General features: G+C 37.3%; 1 protein-coding gene and 1 pseudogene across 5 annotated transcripts in view; one reads left to right on the top strand and one right to left on the bottom strand.

The window, feature by feature from the left end:
* The first annotated feature begins 5,990 nt into the window (after positions 1 to 5,990).
* LOC147376165 (ran-specific GTPase-activating protein pseudogene) lies at positions 5,991 to 6,289 on the top strand (annotated as a pseudogene).
* A 5,502-nt stretch (positions 6,290 to 11,791) lies between these two features.
* Positions 11,792 to 23,504, bottom strand: part of MAN1A2 (mannosidase alpha class 1A member 2) — a 150,494-nt gene continuing 138,781 nt past the window's right edge. For 3 of the 5 annotated variants that reach the window (XM_086392093.1, XM_086392094.1, XM_086392096.1), the window contains one exon: positions 11,792 to 17,658. In XM_086392093.1, the coding sequence (XP_086248219.1) occupies positions 17,526 to 17,658 (133 nt within the window). In that variant the 3' untranslated portion in view covers positions 11,792 to 17,525. The remainder of the gene's footprint in view (positions 17,659 to 23,504) is intronic. The other 2 variants (XR_015160800.1, XM_086392095.1) reach the window with 2 other exon arrangements.

Genomic DNA, 23,504 nt, shown 5'->3' with positions numbered 1-23,504 from the left:
GAGGTGCCACTGACTTCTCCAGCAAACAGAAGCTAAAACAAACAGAGGGGACCACCTTGGAAGTGACAGGTGCAATAGATTAAAAATGTAGTTAGCACCGACTACATAGGAAGGGGCCTATAGATCCTGAGAAGTAGAAGCCGGATCAAGGAACTCTCTGAAAATGAACTAACCCCACACTGTCCACAACAACACCAGAGAAAGTCCTAGATATATTTTTACTATTATCATTTTTTAAATAAAAATAAAATTCTTTATTTTATTTTATTTTTTTTATTTTAAGTCCTCTGCTGCTGCTGCTAAATCACTTCAGTCGTATCCGACTCTGTGCGACCCCATAGACAGAAGCCCACCAGGCTCCCCCGTCCCTGGAATTCTCCAGGCAAGAACACTGGAGTGGGTTGCCATTTCCTTCTCCAATGCATAAAAGTGAAAAGTGAAAGGGAATTCACTCAGTCGTTCTGACTCTTAGCGACCCCATGGACTACAGCCTACCAGGCTCCTCTGTCCATGGGATTTTCCAGGCAAGAGTACTGGAGTGGGGTGCCATAAGTCCTCTATTACTCCTTTAATTTTCATTTTTATAACCTATTACTTTGCAAAAAATAAGAGCCTATTTTTTAAAGCAAACTTCATATATATATATATATATATTATAATTTTTGTGACTTTTTTTTTCTTTATTATTGTATTTTTGAGAATCCAACCTTTACCCTAGATTTTTAATCTTTGCTTTTTGGTATTTGTTATCAATTTTCTACCTTTAAGAACCCAATCTTCAGTACCCATTTTTACTTGGGAGCGAGATTACTGACTTGACTGCTCTCTCCCTCTTTGGACTCTCCTTTTTCTCCACCAGGTTGCCTCTATCTCCTCCCTCACCCTTCTCTTCTCTACCCAACTCTGAATTTGTGTGTTCCAGGCTGTAGAGAACACTTAGGGAACTGATTACTGACTGGATCTGTCTCTCTCCTTTTGATACCCCCCTTTATCCTCCTGGCCACCTCTGTCTCCCTCCTTCTCTTCTCTGTGTAACTCTGTGAACAACTCTGAGGGGTCCAGACTGTGGAGAGCACATAGGGAAGTGATTACTGGCTAACTTGCTCTCTCCCCTTTTGATTCCCCCTCTTCTCCTCCTGGTTACCTCTATCTCCCTCCTCCCTCTTCTCTTCTCCATGTAACTCTGTGAACCTCTCTGGGTGTCCCTCACTGTGCAGAAACTTTTCATCTTTAACCTAGATGTTTTATCATCGGTGCTGTATAGATGGAGAAGTCTTGAGGTTACTGTAAGAATAAGACTGAAAACAGAGGCAGGAGGCGTAAGTCCAAATCCTAGGAACACCAGAGAACTTCTGACTCCAGGGAACATTAATCGATTGGAGCTCATCAAATGCCTCCCGTCAGTCAGCTCAGTTCAGTCGCTCAGTCGTGTCCGACTCTACGACCCCATGAATCACAGCACGCCAGGCCTCCCTGTCCATCACCAACTCCCGGAGTTCACTCAGACTCACACCCATTGAGTCAGTGATGCCATCCAGCCATCTCATCCTCTGTCGTCCCCTTCTCCTCCTGCCCCCAATCCCTCCCAGCATCAGAGTCTTTTCCAATGAGTCAACTCTTCACATGAGATGGCCAAAGTAGTGGAGTTTCAGCTTTAGCATCATTCCTTCCAAAGAAATCCCAGGGCTGATCTCCTTCAGAATGGACTGGTTGGATCTCCTTGCAGTCCAAGGGACTCTCAAGAGTCTTCCCCAACACCACAGTTCAAAAGCATCAATTCTTCAGCGCTCAGCCTTCTTCACAGTCCAACTCTCACATCCATACATGACCACAGGAAAAACCATAGCCTTGACTAGACAGACCTCTGTTGGCAAAGTAATGTCTCCGCTTTTGAATATGCTATCTAGGTTGGTCATAACTTTCCTTCCAAGGAGTAAGCATCTTTTAATTTCATGGCTGCAGTCACCATCTGCAGTGATTTTGGAGCCCCCCAAAATAAAGTCTGACACTGTTTCCATGTTTCCGCATCTATTTCCCATGAAGTGATGGGACCGGATGCCATGATCTTCGTTTTCTGAATGTTGAGTTTTAAGCCAACTTTTTCACTCTCCACTTTCACTTTCATCAAGAGGCTTTTGAGTTCCTCTTCACTTTCTGCCATAAAGGTGGTGTCATCTGCATATCTGAGGTGATTGATATTTCTCCCGGCAATCTTTATTCCAGCTTGTGCTTCTTCCAGCCCAGCGTTTCTCATGATGTACTCTGCATACAAGTTAAATAAGCAGGGTGACAATATACAGCCTTGACGAACTCCTTTTCCTATTAGGAACCAGTCTGTTGTTCCATGTCCAGTTCTAACTGTTGCTTCCTGACCTGCATACAGATTTCTCAAGAGGCAGGTCAGGTGGTCTGGTATTCCCATCTCTTTCAGAATTTTCCACAGTTTATTGTGATCCACACAGTCAAAGGCTTTGGCATAGTCAATAAAGCAGAAATAGATGGGTTTTTTTGGAACTCTCTTGCTTTTTCGATGATCCAGCAGATGTTGGCAATTTGATCTCTGGTTCCTCTGCCTTTTTTAAAACCAGCTTGAACATCAGGAAGTTCACGGTTCACATATTGCTGAAGCCTGGCTTGGAGAATTTTGAGCATTACTTTACTAGCATGTGAGATGAGTGCAATTGTGTAGTAGTTTGAGCATTCTTTGGCATTGCCTTTCTTTGGGATTGGAATGAAAACTGACCTTTTCCAGTCCTGTGGCCACTGCTGAGTTTTCCAAATTTGCTGTCATATTGAGTGCAGCACTTTCACAGCATCATCTTTCAGGACTTGAAATAGCTCAACTGGAATTCCATCACCTGCACTAGCTTTGTTCGTAGTGATGCTTTCTAAGGCCCACTTGACTTTACATTCCAGGATGTCTGGCTCTAGGTGAGTGATCACACCATCATGATTATCTGGGTCGGGAAGATCTTTTTTGTACAGTTCTTTACTTAGACTGAAACCAAGCTCCACCCAAGGGCCAACAAGTTTCAGAGCAAGACATACGACGCAAATTCTCCAGAAACACAGAAACATAGCCCTGAGCTGCAATATACAGGCTGCCCTAAGTCACACCAAATCCACTGACATCTCAAAACTCATTAGTGGACACTTCATTGCACTCCAGAGAGAAATCCAGCTCCACCCACCAGAACACCGACACAAGTTTCCCTAACCAGGAAACCTTGACAAGCCACCCGTCCAACCCCACAGCTAGGAAACTCCACAATAAAGAGGAACCACAAACTGCCAGAATATGGAAAGGCCACCCCAAACACAGCAATATAAACAAGATGAAGGGGCAGAGAAATACACAGCAGGTAAAGGAACAGGATAAATGCCCACCAAACCAAACCAAAGAGGAAGAGATAGGGAATCTACCTGATAAAGAATTCTGAATAATGATAATGAAAATGATCCAAAATCTTGAAAACAAAATGGAGTTACAGACAAATAGCCTGGAGACAAGGATTGAGAAGATTCAAGAAAGGTTTAACAAGGATCTAGAAAAAATAAAAAAGGGTTAATATATAATGAATAATTCGATAAATGAGATCAAAAACACTCTGGAGGGAACCAACAGTAGAATAACGGAGGCAGAAGATAGGATAAGTGAGGTAGAAGATAGAATGGTAGAAATAAATGAAAGAGAGAGGAAAAAAGAAAAATGAATTAAAAGAAATGAGGACAACCTCAGAGACCTCTGGGACAATGTTAAATGCCCCAACATTCGAACCATAGGAGCCCCAGAAGGAGACAAAAAGAAAGACCATGAGAAAATACTTGAGGAGATAATAGTTGAAAACTTCTCTAAAATGGGAAAGGAAATAATCACCCAAGTCCAAGAAACCCAGACAGTCCCCAGTAGGATAAATCCAAGGCAAAATACCCCAAGACACATATTAATCAAATTAACAAAGGTCAAACACAAAGAACAAATATTAAAAGCAGCAAGGGAAAAACAACAAATAACACACAAAGGAATTCCTTATGGGATAACAGCTGATCTTTCAATAGAAACTCTTCAGGCCAGGAGGGAATGGCAGGACATACTTAAAGTGATGAAAGAAAATAACCTACAGCCCAGATTACTGTACCCAGCAAGAATCTCATTCAAATATGGAGAAATCAAAAGCTTTACAGACAAGCAAAAGCTGAGAGAATTCAGCACCACTAAACCAGCTCTACAACAATGCTAAAGGATCTTCTCTAGACAGGAAGCACACAAAGGGTGTATAAACTTGAACCAAAAACAATAAAGTAAATGGCAAAGGGATCATCAGATCAGATCAGATCAGTCTCTCAGTCGTGTCCGACTCTTTGCAACCCCATGAATCACAGCACGCCAGGCCTCCCTGTCCATCACCAACTCCCGGAGTTCACTCAGACTCACACCCATCGAGTCAGTGATGCCATCCAGCCATCTCATCCTCTGTCGTCCCCTTCTCCTCCTGCCCTCAATCCCTCCCAGCATCAGAGTCTTTTCCAATGAGTCAAGTCTTCGCATGAGGTGGCCAAAGTACTAGAGTTTCAGCTTTAGCATCATTCCTTACAAAGAAACCCCAGGGCTGATCTCCTTCAGAATGGACTGGTTGGATCTCCTTGCTGTCCAAGGGACTCTCAAGAGTCTTCTCCAACACCACAGTTCAAAAGCATCAATTCTTCGGTGCTCAGCCTTCTTCACAGTCCAACTCTCACATCCATACATGACCACTGGAAAAACCATAGCCTTGACTAGACGAACCTCTGTGGGCAAAGTAATGTCTCCGCTCTTCAATATGCTATCTAGGTTGGTCATAACTTTCCTTCCAAGGAGTTAGCGTCTTTTAATTTCATGGCTGCAGTCACCATCTGCAGTGGTTTTTGAGCCCAAAAAAATAAAGTCTGACACTGTTTCCCCATCTGTTTCCCATGAAGTGATGGGACGGGATGCCAAGAACTTTGTTTTCTGAATGTTGAGCTTTAAGCCAACTTTTTCACTCTCCACTTTCACTTTCATCAAGAGGCTTTTGAGTTCCTCTTCACTTTCTGCCATAAGGGTGGTGTCATCTGCATATCTGAGGTTATTGATATTTCTCCCGGCAATCTTGATTCCAGCTTGTGTTTCTTCCAGTCCAGCGTTTCTCATGATGTACTCTGCATACAAGTTAAATAAACAGGGTGACAATATACAGCCTTGATGAACTCTTTTCCCTATTTGGAACCAGTCTGTTGTTCCATGTCCAGTTCTAACTGTTGCTTCCTGACCTGCATACAAATTTCTCAAGAGGCAGATCAGGTGGTCTGGTATTCCCATCTCTTTCAGTATTTTCCACAGTTTATTGTAATCCACACAGTCAAAGGCTTTGGCATAGTCAATAAAGCAGAAATAGATGTTTTTCTGGAACTGTCTTGCTTTTTCCATGATCCAGCGGATGTTGGCAATTTGATCTCTGGTTCCTCTGCCTTTTCTAAAACCAGCTTGAACATCAGGAAGTTCACGGTTCACATACTTTTTAATAATTACCTTAAATGGAAATGGGTTGAATGCCCCAAACAAAAGACTGGCTGAATGGATACAAAAACAAGACCCCTATATATGTTGTCTACAAGAGACCCACCTGAAAACAACGGACACATACAGACTGAAAGTGAAGGGCTGGAAAAAGATATTCCATGCAAATAGAGACCAAAAGAAAGCAGGAGTAGCAATACTCATATCAGATAAAACAGACTTTAAAACAAAGGCTGTGAAAAGAGACAAAGAAGGACACTACATAATGATCAAAGGATCAATCCAAGAAGATATAACAATTATAAATACATATGCACCCAACATAGGAGCACTGCAATATGTAAGACAAATGCTAACAAGTATGAAAGGGGAAATTAACAATAACACAATAATAGTGGGAGACTTTAATACCTCAGTCACACCTATGGATAGATCAATTTCTTGTAGATCAACCACTACATCACGCCGATGATGGAGCTGAAGCCGAACGCAGGCAGCGACCGTGCCTGGGTCTGGAATACCCATGCCGACTTTGCCGACGAGTGCCCCAAGCAGGAGCTCCTGGCCATCCGCTTCCTCAACGCCGAGAATGCACAGAAATTTAAGACGAAGTTTGAAGAATGCAGGAAAGAGATTGAAGAGAAAGAAAAAAAAGGGTCCGGCAAGAATGACAGCACCGAGAAGGTGGTGGAGAAGCTCGAGGCGCTATCGGTGCAGGAGGGCGAGCAGCCCCAGGACGCAGCAGAAAATTAACAGAAAATTAACAAGGAAACACAAACTTTAAATGATACAATAGACCAGTTAGACCTAACTGATATCTATAGGACATTTCACCCCAAAACAATAAATTTCATCTTTTTCTCAGGTGCACATGGAATCTTCTCCAGGATAGATCACATCTTAGGCCATAAATCTAGCCTTGGTAAATTCAAAAAACCAAATCATTCCAAGCATCTTTTCTGACAACAATGCAATAAGATTAGATCTCAATTACAGGAGAAAAACTATTAAAAAATTCCAACATATGGAGGTTACACACTGCTGAATAACCAACAAAGCACAGAAGAAATCAAAAAAGAAATCAAAGTATGCATAGAAACGAATGAAAATGAAAACACAACAACCCAAAACCTGTGGGACACTGTAAAAGCAGTGCTAAGGGGAAGGTTCATAGCAATACAGGCATACCTCAAGAAACAAGAAAAAAAGTCAAATAAATAACTTAACTCTACTCCTAAAGCAACTAGAAAAGGAAGAAATGAAGAACCCCAGGGTTAGTAGAAGGAAAGAAATCTTAAAAATTAGGGCAGAAATAAATGCAAAAGAAACAAGAGAGACCATAGCAAAAGTCAACAAAGCCAAAAGCTGGTTCTTTGAGAAGATAAATAAAATTGACAAACCATTAGCCAGACTCATCAAGAAACAAAGGGAGAAAAATCAAATTAATAAAATTAGAAATGAAAATGGAGAGATCACAACAGACAACACAGAAATACAAAGGATCATAAGAGACTACTATCAGCAACTATATGCCAATAAAATGGACAACTTGGAAGAAATGGACAAATTCTTAGAAAAGTACAACTTTCCAAAACTGAACCAGGAAGAAATAGAAAATCTTAACAGACCCATCACAAGCACAGAAATTGAAACTGTAATCAGAAATCTTCCAGCAAACAGAAGCCCAGGACCAGATGGCTTCACAGCTGAATTCTACCAAAAATTTAGAGAAGAGCTAACACCTATCCTACTCAAACTCTTCCAGAAAATTGCAGAGGAAGGTAAACTTCCAAACTCATTCTATGAGGCCACCATCACCCTAATACCAAAACCTGACAAAGATGCCACAAAAAAAGAAAACTACAGGCCAATATCACTGATGAACATAGATGCAAAAATCCTTAACAAAATTCTAGCAAACAAAACCCAACAATATATAAAAAGATCATACATCATGACCAAGTGGGCTTTATCCAAGGGATGCAAGGATTCTTCAATATCTGCAAATCAATCAATGTAATACACCACATTAACAAATTGAAAAATAAAAGCCATATGATTATCTCAATAGATGCATAGAAAGCCTCTGACAAAATTCAACATCCATTTATGATAAAAAATCCTCCAGAAAGCAGGAATAGAAGGAACATACCTCAACATAATAAAAGCTATATATGACAAACCCACAGCAAACATTATCCTCAATGGTGAAAAATTGAAAGCATTTCCCCTAAAATCAGGAACAAGACAAGGCTGCCCAATCTCACCACTACTATTCAACATAATTTTGGTAGTTTTCGCCACAGCAATCAGAGCAGAAAAATAAAAGGAATCCAGATTGGAAAAGCAGAAGTAAAACTCTCACTGTTTGCAGATGACATGATCCTCTACATAGAAAACCCTAAAGACTCCACCAGAAAATTACTAGAGCTAATCAATGAATATAGCAAAGTTGCAGGATATAAAATCAACACACAGAAATCCCTTTCATTCCTATACACTAATAATGAGAAAATAGAGAAATTAAGGAAACAATTCCATTCACTATTGCAATGAAAATAAGAAAATACTTAGGAATATATCTACCTAAAGAAACAAAAGACCTATATATAGAAAACTATAAAACACTGGTGAAAGAAATCAAAGAGGACACAAATAGATGGAGAAATATACCGTGTTCATGGATCGTAAGAATCAATATAGTGAAAATGAGTATGCTACTCAAAGCAATCTATAGATTCAATGCAATCCCTATCAAGCTACCAATGGTATTTTTCAGAGCTAGAACAAATAATTTCACAATTTGTATGGAAATACAAAAAACCTTGAATAGCCAAAGCAATCTTGAGGAAGAAGAATGGAACTGGAGGAATCAACCTGCCTGACTTCAGGCTCTACTACAAAGCCACAGTCATCAAGACAGTATAGTATGGTACTGGCACAAAGACAGAAATATAGATCAATGGAACAAAATAGAAAGCCCAGAGATAAATCCACGCACCTATGGACACCTTATCTTTGACAAAGGAGGCAAGAATATACAATGGAGAAAAGACAATCTCTTTAAATAGTGGTCCTGGGAAAACTGGTCAACCACTTGTAAAACAATGAAACTAGAACACTTTCTAACACCATACACAAAAATAAACTCAAAATGGATTAAAGATCTAAACGTAAGACCAGAAACTATAAAACTCCTAGAGGAGAACATAGGCAAAACTCTCTCCAACATACATCACAGCAGGATCCTCTATGATCCACCTCCCAGAATATTGGAAATCAAAGCAAAAATAAATGGGATCTAATTAAACTTAAAAGCTTCTGCACAACAAAGCAAACTATAAGCATGGTGAAAAGACAGCCTTCAGAATGGGAGAAAATAATAGCAAATGAAGCAACTGACAAACAACTAATCTCAAAAATATACAAGCAAATCCTACAGCTCAATTCCAGAAAAATAAATGACCCAATCAAAAAATGGGCCAAAGAACTAAATAGACATTTCTCCAAAGAAGACATACAGATGGCTAACAAACACATGAAAAGATGCTCAACATCACTCATTATCAGAGAAATGCAAATCAAAACCACTATGAGGTACCATTTCACGCCAGTCAGAATGGCTGCGATCCAGAAGTCTACAAGCTATAAATGCTGGAGAGGGTGTGGAGAAAAGGGAACCCTCTTACATTGTTGGTGGGAATGCAAACTAGTACAGACACTATGGAGAACAGTGTGGAGATTCCTTAAAAAACTGGAAATAGAACTGCCTTATGATCCAGCAATCCCACTGCTGGGCATACACACTGAGGAAACCAGAAGGGAAAGAGACACGTGTACCCCAATGTTCATCGCAGCACTGTTTATAATAGCCAGGACATGGAAGCAACCTAGATGTCCATCAGCAGGCGAATGGATGAGAAAGCTGTGGTACATATACACAATGGAGTATTACTCAGCCATTAAAAAGAATACATTTGAATCAGTTCTAATGAGGTGGATGAAACTAGAGCCAAGTACAGAGTGAAGTAAGCCAGAGTGAAGTACTACAGAGTGAAATAAGCCAGAAAGAAAAACACCAATACAGTATAATAATGCATATATATGGAATTTAGAAAGATGGTAATGATAACCCTGTATGCGGGACAGCAAAAGAGACACAGATGTATAGAACAGTCTTTTGGACTCTGTGGGGGAGGACGAGGGTGGGATGATTTGGGAGAATGGCATTGAAACATGTATATTATCATATGTGAAACGAATCACCAGTCCAGATTCAATGCATGATACAGGGTGCTTGGGGCTGGTGCACTGGGATGACCCAGAGGGAGGGGATGGGGAGGAAGGTGGGAGGGGGGTTCAGGATGGGGAACACATGTACACCTGTGGTGGATTCATGTCAATGTATGGCAAAACCAATACAATATTGTAAAGTAAAAATAAATAAATAAAAGTTAAACAAGCAAATGGCAAAAAGTAATTCTCTTATATCCTTGCCACAAAAAGGTAACTGCTGTTAACTTTTTTTCTTCCTCTGTGTGTTTTAACAAAATGTTCTACCATACAGTTTTAAAACTGATTGGTTCACATATATTAATATATTTGTGTGTCATTAATATCAAAACTGCATGGAACACTTCATGAAATGATACATGATGAAATTGAAAAACCACTTTGGGGATCATCCAATGCCTAATTTTACCCCATTTTGGTTTCATTTCCTTACATATAAAACAAGGAAGTTTTAGAACTAGTTTTCTTGGTTCTTTGCTGACCTGAACCTCTTTATTAAATTTTTCCTACTCCTTTTGGAATTATTACTCCAATCTGTTGCTAATGAACATAATTAAAAAATAGCAACTAACATTGCAAGCTTATTTCAGCCTGGATGCATGGATTTTTCATATTTAATTCTCCTAAAAAATCTGTATTATCTTCCTTTTACAGATAAAAAGTTGAGATTTTCTTAGGGTTAAGAAACTGAAATTCTCTTGAGGGAAGGAGAGAATGGGAAATTATTGCTCAATGGTTACAGAGATTGTTTGGAGTGATGAAAAAGTTTTGGAAATAGATACTGGTGATGGTTGAACACCACTGTCAATGTAATTATTAACACTACTGGGTTATACACAAATATGGCTAAAGTGGCAAACTTTATATTTAATTACAAAAAAATTTTTAAGACATGTTAGGTCAGCCAACAGGACCCTTTTTTTTTTTTTTAACAGCCTTAATGAGGTACAACTGGCATAACATGCTGTGAATTGAAGCTGTATATGGTATGATATATGCATAGACTGTGTAATGATTACAAGTCAATAACACATTCATCACCTCACATACATTTTTTGGTGTGAGATGGTGTTAAACCTTCTAGTAACTTTCAAGTATGTTTCCATGTTGTTAACTTTCCATGTTGTTAACTATAGCCATCATGCTATACATTACATCCCTTCAACTTATCTTACAAATGGAAGTTTGTACCATTTGACCAACATCTCCCCACCCCTCAGACTCTGGCAATCACCAATGTACTGTTTCTATGAACCCATACTCTTTAACATGAATGCTATTTGCACGTTGATAGTGTTTCGTAACCCAGTGAAATAGTGGTGAAAATCTGATACCTGACAGAGGCTCAGATTTTATAAAATAGTCACTCAAGCTTCTGAAAAGATAAGTCCACAATTAATTTTAATACATCTAATAGTTCAAATTTCCTAGTTTAAAATTTTGATCATTAAAATCCACTGTGGCAGGAAGATTAATTCAGGGATGTAAACTGATTTATTTTGGCTTTATACTATCCTATTTGATGATTCAGGGGTACAGTTTTAAATATCCTGTGCTTTTACAGTATTGATAGGTTAAACCACTATCTATATTATAGCTGACTCTATTCCTCAAGTCCCATAGGCCTGTTTTCTGCTCAAGAATCACTTAAGAAGAATCAGATAACAGAAAGAGATCCAGTGATTATGTAATTTTTAAGCTTGATGGTCTCAGAGGTTGGACTAGACTAGATAAAAGTCACACAGGCCTATAGTTTGTTTTCTTAAAATTAGATGGCATGAAAATTTCATCTGGCAAGCTCTTCATCTTTCTATAACATTGAGGAATATTAAGATTAGCTGAACCAAAAGAAATGCTCTCTGAATGTTCCCATAGTCTCCCAACTGAAAGTCCAAGTTGTTCTAGAAACAGGAAGACTGAACTGTGCTGTCATCAATGGGTACAAATAAAGGATAAACAGACTTTTCACTTAAAGAACATCTTTATTTAACCTTTAATATACAATATTACCTTTAATTTATAAAAATTACGTATGGAGGACATAACTGGAAATCACTTCAGGAGTGGCCGGTGGGTACCGATTTAGGAGGTTATACTTGCCCCACTTATTAGTTTAGGGAAAAATTATACCAGTGAATTTGAGACCAGTAAGATTGAGAAATGGCATTTCAACTTCTGAATCCAGTATTAAAACTGAGGATGCTTTATTCAAACTATCCAACAAAAACTAATTTCTAAATTTTCTAAAAAATAACTTTTCCCAAGAGGTGAGCTTATCTCCATGGATTTTTCTGGTATATAATTTGCAGTAGAAGTCTGTAGCTTTCAAATAGCTGCAACACATATTTAATTATTTAAAATCTTCTGAATATTAACATGTATGTATGTGGTGTATGTGTCTGTGTACTCACACTTATATTCACACTGAGTCACACTGAGCCAAAGCCATCTGTATTGTGTGCTGGACCTAGAAAGGTAATTCATTTATGGTGTGTGTCCCCCCTGTCATTCTGAGTACAGGCTTCCCCTCTTCTAGGATTTCCAAACATAGTGAAATATTTGGTAAACTTCTTTGTGAAAAAAGCTATCCTCAAGAAGCTCAGTGCACTGCAATGTACATACATACTAGCAATGTGGTGGGCTCAAAGGTTAAAGTGGATTGGTTGTTAAACAGTTAAAAGGCTGAGGATGCTTTAATTTAAATATAATGCACACTGACATTATGAAATACTTTTGACTTGAAAAAGGACTGACCAAGTGCAAGAAGAGGAAGGGAACTCTTCTTCTGGACACATCTTTTTCTCTGCATTCCTCAGATTTAGGCTGTTGCAGAGGCAACAAGGGCAACAGTACCTTTCTGCAGTCTAAAAAGGAAGAGTAGTTGCCAAATGGCAACTGAGCCACATAACCCATTTTCTGTTGCTTAAAATTTTTTCAGGAGATTGACTTCTGTAGCACAAAGGTCAGAAATATAATTTCATATTCTTGTCATAGGGCCCTAAGAGTATTCAAGTGGAGGAATTTTTGCAGCTCCAGCCATCCAGAGTCCTGGTCCAAAGGTCAATGAGCAGGCAGAACCTGGAGCAAATGTACTGATTTTGATACCACAGAGATCCTTCCTTTTACATGGAGACTCTGGAATTGTGGCATTAAATGATAAGAAAGGATAAGGGCTGACAGCATATCCCACAAACAAACAAAATGCCTCCTTCAAGATAGTTGTACCATACTGAAACCTGAACAGCCTCCAGAGGATAGCTATTTTCAAGACAACAAATATATAGCTTTAGGTTACACAAATACATATGATCATACATACATGACTTTTTTTTGCTTTAAAAATGAATTATGTATTCAAAACAGATAAAAGATGAATATCAAAGATTACAGGGTTTTACACAAATTAAAATTGAGATCAAGGGGTAACAATTATGATCCATGGGCCAAATCTAGTCCTCCATGTTCCAGAAAATAAAGTTTTACTGGAAAACAGCCACCGACACCCCTTTCTTTACATGTTTTCTATACTTGCTTTGATGGCTCAACAGCAGAACTGAGTATAGAGACAGAGACTGTATGGTTCACAACGCCTGAAATATTCACCATCTGGCTCTCTGGAGGAACGCATGCTGATCCACAGATCACAGACAACATGACCTGAATGAGCTGAAGGAACAGAAAATCATCTTCATCAATGTTCTGGAACCAAGTACATTAAAATATCTCCAGATCATATTTGGTTACTCAAATATTCTGCTTAAAATCTGTGCAGCCAAAAGTAGTTAACAACAGTGTTCATCAATTAACAGAGACAATACTAAAAATCTTTCTGTGTATCATTGTATTTATGTATATATCTACATAAACAGTGCATTAAGATATGAGCTAGCCAATCTGAGTGTAAGGAAACCTAAAGAAAAATAAGAACTCAAAATACCATTACTAGGAACTGTTATTAGGAACTTAGAAATATTTCAGTATATTCTTCTTTTATATTTAACAGCATGAGACCATTACTAGGAACCACAGCAGAGTGTAAACAATTTACAACTAACTGCAAATTTTACCCATTTAATTATGTGACAAAATTTTTTGAATATAAAATAACCAGCATTTCTATAAAACATTAACTTTTAATTATGTAATTAAAGTGATAATAGCAAAATAAGAATGTTTTTATTTCTAAAGTAGATATTTTAGTCAAAGTTGCATCAGAAATCAAGTATTTCTTTTGACATTTTTCAAGAGACTTTAGTTATTAACTACAATTATAGCTGTTAGTAGTATATAGTAACACATTGTTTAAAATATATTATAAACCATTTCTTCTTTAATTTAAAGGAAATATAAAATTAAGGACTTTGTAACATGAATCATACTGAAAAACACTTAAAATGGTATGAACAACTCTTATACAGAAAATGCCACTGGAATCACAAAGTGTTCTAACACTTGAAAGTGCCAAGCACAGTGCTTGGCACACATTAGGTATGCTGTGCTTGTTCACTCACTCACTCACTCACTCACTCATTCATAAGGAATCCACGCCTAAGGAGAAACTCCAAGGGCAAGCACAACAAATTTTACCAACAAATTTGAAGTTCTGACAAAGACTTTGGCAATGGAGAATGGGAGAGGAGATGTTAATGATCAAAATTTCCAACTGCTTGGTTAAAATCTACCAACTAAAGCCCTGGGTTGTCCTAGAGAACATCACAGAGAATCAGGGTCAATATTCCACAACAGGAATATATTCCTTCAATACCCAGGTTTTGCTTTTACACATAAACATTTGCTCAAAGACAACAATAGTTAGTGTCAGACATAAGACAGCACATCTCTGCAACCCACCAGAAAGTAAGAATCCTGTGACTGGGTACCTATTTTTCTGCACTGAGACTTCTTTTTGGTTGGGACCACATTCTCTTGGTTTTAACAACTTAATACTGGTTTGAACCAAAAACGTGATTCTAAAATTCTAAAAGAAAGAAAAAATAAATATATAAGGTAGAGGGGTGTTTAACATCTATTTTTTTCTCTTGTATACCAAATGATCTATCTACTGTGCACATTTGTGCCAAAGGAACAAAGTAACGTGTCTGCTTTTGAGGAGGCACCTGGAAAGGAGCATTTCTAGGCTCTTTGCAGAAGGTCTTAAAAATATAACAAATGCTTAACCTGAGTCATAAGGTCTACAAAATGCAAAGGACTGTAAAGGACAGAAAAAAGTAAAGAATACTCTCAGAAACTAGCAGAATATGAGAATAATATAGGATAAGGATTGATCTTGGAGAAAAGAAAATTTTAAATCCTTAACAAAAATAAAACATGAAACTGGCAACTCGTAGCTGACTTAAATGTAATTGCCTTTGGTATTCAGAGAAGAAAAAAAAGAAAAAGGAAGCAATGTCATAAGCTCTAGTCTTCTCACCATCACAAGGAAGATAAGGAGATGATGAAGACTCTTCCTTTGTCCCTCTCAAGAGTTTTTGTTTGTACCAGAACTAGCCATGCTCATACACCTCTCAGTCTTCTCTTGAGCTCCAGAAAGACAAACAGAGCACTTGGTGTGGGGGTTTTGTCTTCTCACTCCTTGAGAAGTTCCTGGGGAACAAAAAGGTTCCTTCACTCTGCATTCTTCTAAATGAAGTGAGGAAGTGTTCACTGCCATCTACAGAGCTGTTCTGGGTCTTTTGCCAAGTCAAGTTATTCATTTTTTTTAAGTGACTCATAAGTGGGCTTGTGCTATTTTTAGGAGCAAAGCTAATGTTTTTTGAGAACCAAACACTTTCCCTTTCTCTTCTAAAGTTAGTCATCTACCCTTTTCATTTAAAATTTTTAGTTTTTCAACTAGTAAAAGATATTACAATTTCAAAATATGTACTAAAATTTAAGTTTCCTAAAGATTTAAATAATGCAACTGGCTCTACATCCTTACTTTCTATGTATAGTGAAAATCTTGAGGGGGTTATCATTTATGGATCATCTTCTGAACTATGTGAACTGTTTGACTATCTGTGATATAAGATGAACACCCTTAAAATATTTAATCATATTAATTTACTAAATCTTTTTCCAATGTAAACCTAACACATGCTAATAAAAAATTTTTTAAAAACTATCAAAATAAGACAATAAACCTTCAGAATTCTAAAGTGGGCTTCCTACACATTGCTTTTTGAAATCTTCAAATTCATAGTAAATATTAGACTAATATTTAGTAGTAGACTACTACTACTACTCCCAACTATTACTGCCAATGGAAGCTGTTTGTATTAAGTGTAAGGAAGAAAAAGCATCTTGTACTGTGACATAAATTTAAGGGGCAGAAAATTTATAAGCCTTATTTACCTTTTAGTTCCTGATAAAATTTAAGTTATTCCCCCACAAATATAAATATTGCAAAATCTATTGATGGTAAGAGAAAGCCCCTTAGATATATTTCAAATTTAGTGTATTATAATTAAATTATACCACATTTTAATTACTAAATATTATTTTGAAACTACTCTAATTCTTTGGATTTATATAAATATCCTTGGAGAAAAAAAGTTGAATTTATTTTTTACATAAAATGTTTATGAAAAGCTCACTCATCTGATGGGATAATAAAGGATCCCCTATCCCTAAAACAGTTAAGGAAGTTTCAATACATTTTGTTTTTGATTTAATAAATTGTGAAAGTAATCTGGTTCATCAAGGTAAATTCAGAGCTGCATAACAGTGCAGTGAATTTTGCCAAGCCACACAAAGAGCTGAAAATTGAGGGAGTCTACTAAGGTCAAAGTGAATGAAATTTACTTGGTAGATTTGCTGGTTTGAAAAAATAATCTCCTACCAACAAAACCAAGGCTTTCTCTTAGAACAGGTTTCAAGGCAACAAACTGCAGCATTTTCCCCACTTTTTGTCATGCTACCAACACGAGACTGAACAACATGCACGGAATTCCAAACCCAGGCTCGTAAGTAGTGGTGATGATAAATAGTAGTTTCAATGATTCCATATGGAGACAAAGACTTGAAGAGTATTCTTTGTGAATCATGTCCCCAGAGAAATCAAATTTAACCAAGAAATTTTAACAGACTAGATTGTGATTTGAAATGGCTGCCAGTCTGCATCTAATGGGAACTTGAAAATTCAGAGAGGGATAGGTATTCTGTTTCTTTTTTGAGTCTTCCTGTGGCCTATGCAGTTACATTGTTCTTTTGCTCTTGTTTATTTTAATCCATTCCATTATTAAAAATGGAGGGGAAAAGAGGACAATGTGTAAATATTGTGACTTGAGAGCTGCTCCACGGAGGAAACAAATGTGTAATTGGTTTCAAAGGCCATCTCCAACTCCTACAAGGTGCTCCACATTCTTGGCTTATTCTTAGGAAGTATAGCCTCCAGATTCCAGGACTCTAGAAACAACAGCAACAGGCATAATTTTTCAAGTGACCATCTCATTAAGAATCAAAGCACATCAGGTCTCTGTCCTACATACACCAGAATATGTTTTGGTCAGGTATAAAATGGAATCATTTCAAAGTTGAAATATCTACAAGTTGAAAAGTCTTGCAGGGAATAGTCATGTTTCACCCTGCCATGTTGACTTAAGAGGTCCAGGTTTTCAAAAGGCCCCTCTCCAGACTAGTTTCTGTAGTGGTCCATGTAAACAAAACACAGGTGAGAATGGTCTTTCTGGAGCTGCATTCATCGAACAGCAGGATTTCTTGAAAGTGTGGTGTTGGCTAAATGCAACACGGGCAGAGGGTGAGCCTCTGTATTAAATACCCAGTGGTCTAAAGGTAAAAGGTCATCACCGGAGAAGAGCAGATACAAATACCTGAAAATTTAAAGAAAAAAAAAATGAGTTTCAACTAGAATTCAACAAGATCAGGTGATCTCAGTTATAATGGAAGAGTACACCAGTAACCTATTTTGAGAACTTTGATGAAAAACATGCCAGAAAATGAACCTCAGTCATTCAAATGATGAAAAACACAAAAGCAATGTATTCCAGAAAAGTGAATAAAATCCAGTAAGATGAACAACTAGACCTCTGAAAGAAGGCAGTTAAAAGGCAAATTCCACATACCTGTCTGAAGCACATAAAACAATAATGCTATAAAATGGCATAAAACAAACCAATCCATGGTTTTTTACAGACATTCTTTTAAAGTTCAGATATAATATCAATCATATGTTTTGGCAACTTACAGAGATCACAGTATAACTACAAATTAATGTGTGTGTGTGTGTGTGTGTGTGTTAGTTGCTCAGTCTTGTCCGACTCTTTGGGACCTCATGGACTGCAGCCTGACAGACTCCTCTGTCCATGGGATTTCCTAGGTAAGGATATTGGAGTGGGTTGCCACTCCCTCCTCCAAGGTATCTTCCCAACTGAGGGATCAAACCCGAATTAATAAACCCTAAAGAAAGTAAGTGAAGCATTATTATTTGGACACAGCAATGACTTTATATACTTCTAATACATTAGTTTTTATAGTTCTTGGAGAAGATACTGCAAACTGTTCAAAAAAAGTTCTAGAAACATTATGGATTTACAGGAAGGTTAATCATTTATTAGTCTTTCTTAATAGGTAATAGCATTGTTTATATGAAGACATATATATTTACACCTCTCCATGAACACTGCAGGGCACAGGGGTAACTCAGAAATTTAAAATAGTTTACACAACAATTCTTACCATGATAGGTAAAAATATCATATGTATATCACATTATATATTAGAATTGGGCAAATTCCAATATGAATTCTATTACGGGGTTATCAAAGTGAGCAGAAAACAACCATAAAGAGTTGGCAATCTGGGTTATAACTCTTGATCTTAGCAGTAAGTAGCTGGGCTTTACTTATAAGGCTTTGGTGAAGAATTCCTTTACAGTATTTTAGCTAAACTTTCTTTATTTTAAAAATAGGCACATTAACATCTTTTCATTTTACTGTTATAGTTCTTGGTGACAGAGTAAAACCATATGGCACTGAGGTAAATGGAGGCTGCTTATCAACTGTGTAACTGGTGAAGCTGGAACAGAGAGTAACAGGGCCTCTACTTTCACTCTGATCCCAGACCTTGAGATCTGCTTGACTAACTTACTCACCAGGTAACAGGCAGAGAAGCTGGAACTGAAAAAGGCTTGGATGAACATAGCAAGAGACTCTGCTGAGTCTGCTTACTGTATGGAGATGAGAAGCACACGCTCTCTGTGTTCTGGGCACAAACATGTCTAGGAGAGCTATGTTCTGTGCAGTTTCATGTCTTTTGGCTAAATGTGGGCTAATGTAGCAGGCTCACTCTAATTGTAACACTTCTTGGGAGAGGAGTAGGTGAAGGAATAGAGAGAAAATGCAGTTTCTTGTAAAATGATTTCTTTACATTGGAAAGTGCTATAGAAGTACCTTATGTAAATACACAAAAAGCTTTAGATAACAGAAAGTGGTATTTTATTTTTAAATAATCATGAAACAATCTTAATAAAACTGTAGTGGGTTGAGTAGCCCCCCTATTCCCCAACTCATGTCCATCTGCTGCCTCAGAATGTCACTTTATTTGGAAATAGAGTCTCTGGTATATAATTAGTCAAGGATCTGAAGAGGAAACCATCCTTGTAGTGTGGGCCCTAAAACCAATGGCTTCAATCTGTACAAGAGAAAGGAGAGCGAGTGATCTGGACCCAGAGACATGAAAATCATGTGAAGGCAGAGGCAAAGACTCAAGGAACACCATCCAAAGAACACCTTCAGAGGAAAATTATTTCAGACTTCTGGACTGCAGAGGTGTGACAGAAAAACTTCTGTAATGCCACCAAGTCTGTGGTGATTTGTTACTGCAGCTCTAGGAAATTAATACAACTTTCATGCCAAGCCTCCAGAGGATTCCTCTGGACCTTAAGCAGAGGTTTGGATGAACTACTTGGAGAGTCAAATAGGCCCTAGACAGCAGGAGGTAGACTATAGATATATATTTAAAATTTTATTTTATTTTTTTTTTAACATATTTTATTTTCTACATTTATCTCATCCTTTAACTTTATAAAAATTTTTATTCTTTGGTAATGCTTAAATAATAGTCAGATATTAATTTCCATTTCTAGATTACTTTTTCTTTAAAATAGATGGTTTTCTCTCCTCATTCTTTTTTTTTTTTTTTTTTAACAACAAAAAACCTTTATTTTGTTGTATATAAAACCAGAACATTTTTTACATAGATAATTTGGACCTCAAAGATATGTTCTTTTTTTTTTTTTTAATTTTTTAATCCACCACAGGTATACATGTGTTCCCCATCCTGAACCCTCCTCCCTCCTCCCTCCCCATACCATCCCTCTGGGTCGTCCCAGTGCACCAGCCCCAAGCATTCAGCATCGTGCATTGAACCTGGACTGGCATCTCGTTTCATACATGACATTTCACATGTTTCAATGCCATTCTCCCAAATCTTCCCACCCTCTCCCTCTCCCACAGAGTCCATAAGACTTCTATACATCAGTGTCTCTTTTGCTGTCTCGTATACAGGGTTATCTTTACCATCTTTCTAAATTCCATATATATGCGTTAGTATACTGTATTGGTGTTTTCCTTTCTGGCTTACTTCACTCTGTATAATAGGCTCCAGTTTCATCCACCTCATTAGAACTGATTCAAATGTATTCTTTTTAATGGCTGAGTAATACTCCATTGTGTATATGTACCACAGCTTTCTTATCCATTCATCTGCTGATGGACATCTAGGTTGCTTCCATGTCCTGGCTATTATAAACAGTGCTGCGATGAACATTGGGGTACACGTGTCTCTTTCCCTTCTGGTTTCCTCAGTGTGTATGCCCAGCAGTGGGATTGCTGGATCATAAGGCAGTTCTATTTCCAGTTTTTTAAGGAATCTCCACACTGTTCTCCATAGTGGCTGTACTAGTTTGCATTCCCACCAACGGTGTAAGAGGGTTCCCTTTTCTCCACACCCTCTCCAGCATTTATTATTTGTAGACTTTTGGATCGCAGCCATTCTGAGAGGTTTGGATGAACTACTTGGAGAGTCAAATAGGCCCTAGACAGCAGGAGGTAGACTATAGATATATATTTAAAATTTTATAGCAAAATAAATGTTTGAAATTAAAGTAAAATAGCTAAACAACTCATATCAAGGCCATGGTACATTATTACTGACAGAGATTTTTAACTTGGATTTTAAATACAGAACAACCAGAGAAGTGTGATCTTTGCTATGAAAGTTGAGAAAAGTCTAATTCAAATTAGCTATCAGACTACCAGATCCTCTAATAAGGATTTTTTATGACTACAGTTCAAAGTTGGAGATAACAGATGACAAACAGCATTGCCAAAGGCCTGTAAGTATATAAAAAGGTGCTATTAAGTACCTCAGTTTTACTGGATGTCTTGCTTGCTTTTTAGAACTATTTTAAAATGCTGTTCACATATACCTCTTTTATCTATAAAGACAAGACATTCAGAGGAGGTGATGGTACCAGAAGTAATCTCAACTAAGTGTTGGTAGCATTCACTACCAACAAATAGGAAAGTTTTACAGTCAAACAGGAAAGAACAGTCAACCAAATCTGAGAAGAAACATTTAAGTGTCTATGGAGAAATGCTAAGGCTAAAAAAGAACCAACTACCAAGCTACTGTGTTCTTTACTTAATTCTTTATGTTTATCAAATGAGCCTTGCTGACTTGTTTATTCTCTTCCACAACTACCAGGGGCAGTGTTCACGGTATTATGGATAGATGCTACAACCCTAAAGGCTTGCACTAGGGACTACAACTAACTCACAAGAAAACCTCAGACTGTTTGAAAAATTATTTACTTAAATCTTCCATTTCATTTATACTCCTAATGTTTAAATAATGTCTTAGGATGGATAAATTGAAGACATGCAGTGGAAATTATATTCTAAAAGATGATACATTAAAATATACAATTATTAACCTCTCCAAAAGATCTGTCCCTCTCTGCCTTTCTTAAATCTAAAAGTTGTTTCCTAGTGGGAAGGGATGGGGAAGGAAAAAACATTGAAACAAACATGGCAGTATTGTGGATTCAAATCCATTTTTTTGAAAGATAAACTGGAAGTGGAACATCTGTGATATTGAGACCCAAAGGGGCTGGGAAAAATTCCTCTTCCTCTCCTTTAAGGGGTCAAATAATTTAGGGTGACTTTCCTATAGGTCAGAGAACACTGAAACTACATAAACAGTTGGGATTATTTCATATAACAAAAAGTCCAGATGTAGGTGGTAATCTTGGTTAAAGATTAATGAAAAAATATTAATTTTTTTCCAGGTGCCAAAAGGCCTTATCCCTTTTTCCCTTTTCTTAGGTCACTGCCTTGAGAAAACTTCTAACTGTCCCTTTGATACATATGTAAATCTTTTTTTAAAGCTTCATAAACCTCTTGCCTGTGTTACAATTCAGGAATGTTTTTCTTAAAAGGCCTGGGAGCCATGCCTCTGAAATATAAACATCAAGGAAGACAGCACCCCAATCTCTCTCTCACTGTGAGGTTAGCTTAGGAAACTTCCTCTAAGCTCTAATTAACCCCTTGTGATAAATATAGAAGTATTATTTTTCCTTTGGATAAAGAGAATTAACACACATGGCCTCCCCAGTTACCTTATGAATTCAGAATGAACCAAGTATAGCAAATGGTGCTGTCAAGAAACTACCCGTTTCTCATTACACTGCCTTTGTACCTTTGTCAGAAAAATGTCTTCCCACCACTTCCTATATCCTGTTTCAAATATTTGTCCATCAATTATTACTGTCTATTTCACCAATACCACACTGTTCTAATTATGATAGCTTTATAGTAAGTCTTGAAATCAGGCAGTATTAGGCTTTCAACTTTGCTTTTTTTGAAACTTGTTTTGGTTAGTCTAAGTTTTGTATTTCCATATGAAATTTAGAAACAGCTTATTAATTTCTACCCAAAAGAACCTCCAGGAATTTTGATTGGGATTATGTAACTACAGAATAATTGAGGGAGAGTTGACAATACTGAATTCTCAGAACCACAAAGAGAATCTCTCCATTTATTTAGATCTTTAATTTCTCACAGCAGTGATTTTTAGTTTTCAGTGTACAGGTCTTTAATGTGTTTTGGCAAGATATCCCTAAAATTTCATATCATTTCATATGCTATTACAAGGGGACATTTTTCAGTTTCAATTTCTTGATTGCTCACTGCTAGTATATATAATTGATTTTAATATATTAATCTTCTGTCCACAACCCTGCTAAATTAACTTACTAATTCTACTAACTTTTTGAGAAACTCCATAGGATTTTTAAAGATGACAATCATCCTCTACAAAAAAAGAGTCTTTTCTTTTGTCTGGCTGCAGATAGAACCTCCATTACAAGGCTAAATAGAAGTGAAGAGAACAGATATCCTTGTCTTGTTCCTAATCTTAGGAGGATCTTAGTTCTTCAGTATGATGTAACTATACATTCTTCATACATGCCATTTATCAAGTTAAGAAAGTTCCTTTCTATTTTTTGTTTGCTAAGAATTTTATCAGGAATGGATATTGGATTTTGTTAAGTGATTTTTCTGTCTATTGAGGTAAGCATATAGTTTTTGTTTTACAGTTCATTGACTGATTTTCAAATGTTAAATCAAGCCTCCATACTTGGAATAAACCCACTTGG

Source organism: Bos grunniens, chromosome 3 (genome assembly GCF_055505025.1).
Source record: "Bos grunniens cultivar Pamir isolate PY7600 chromosome 3, Bosgru_T2T1.0, whole genome shotgun sequence".
NCBI classification, from domain to species: Eukaryota; Metazoa; Chordata; class Mammalia; order Artiodactyla; family Bovidae; genus Bos; species Bos grunniens.
Note: the sequence above shows the minus strand (reverse complement) of the source record. Positions and strands in the feature narration are given on the sequence as shown.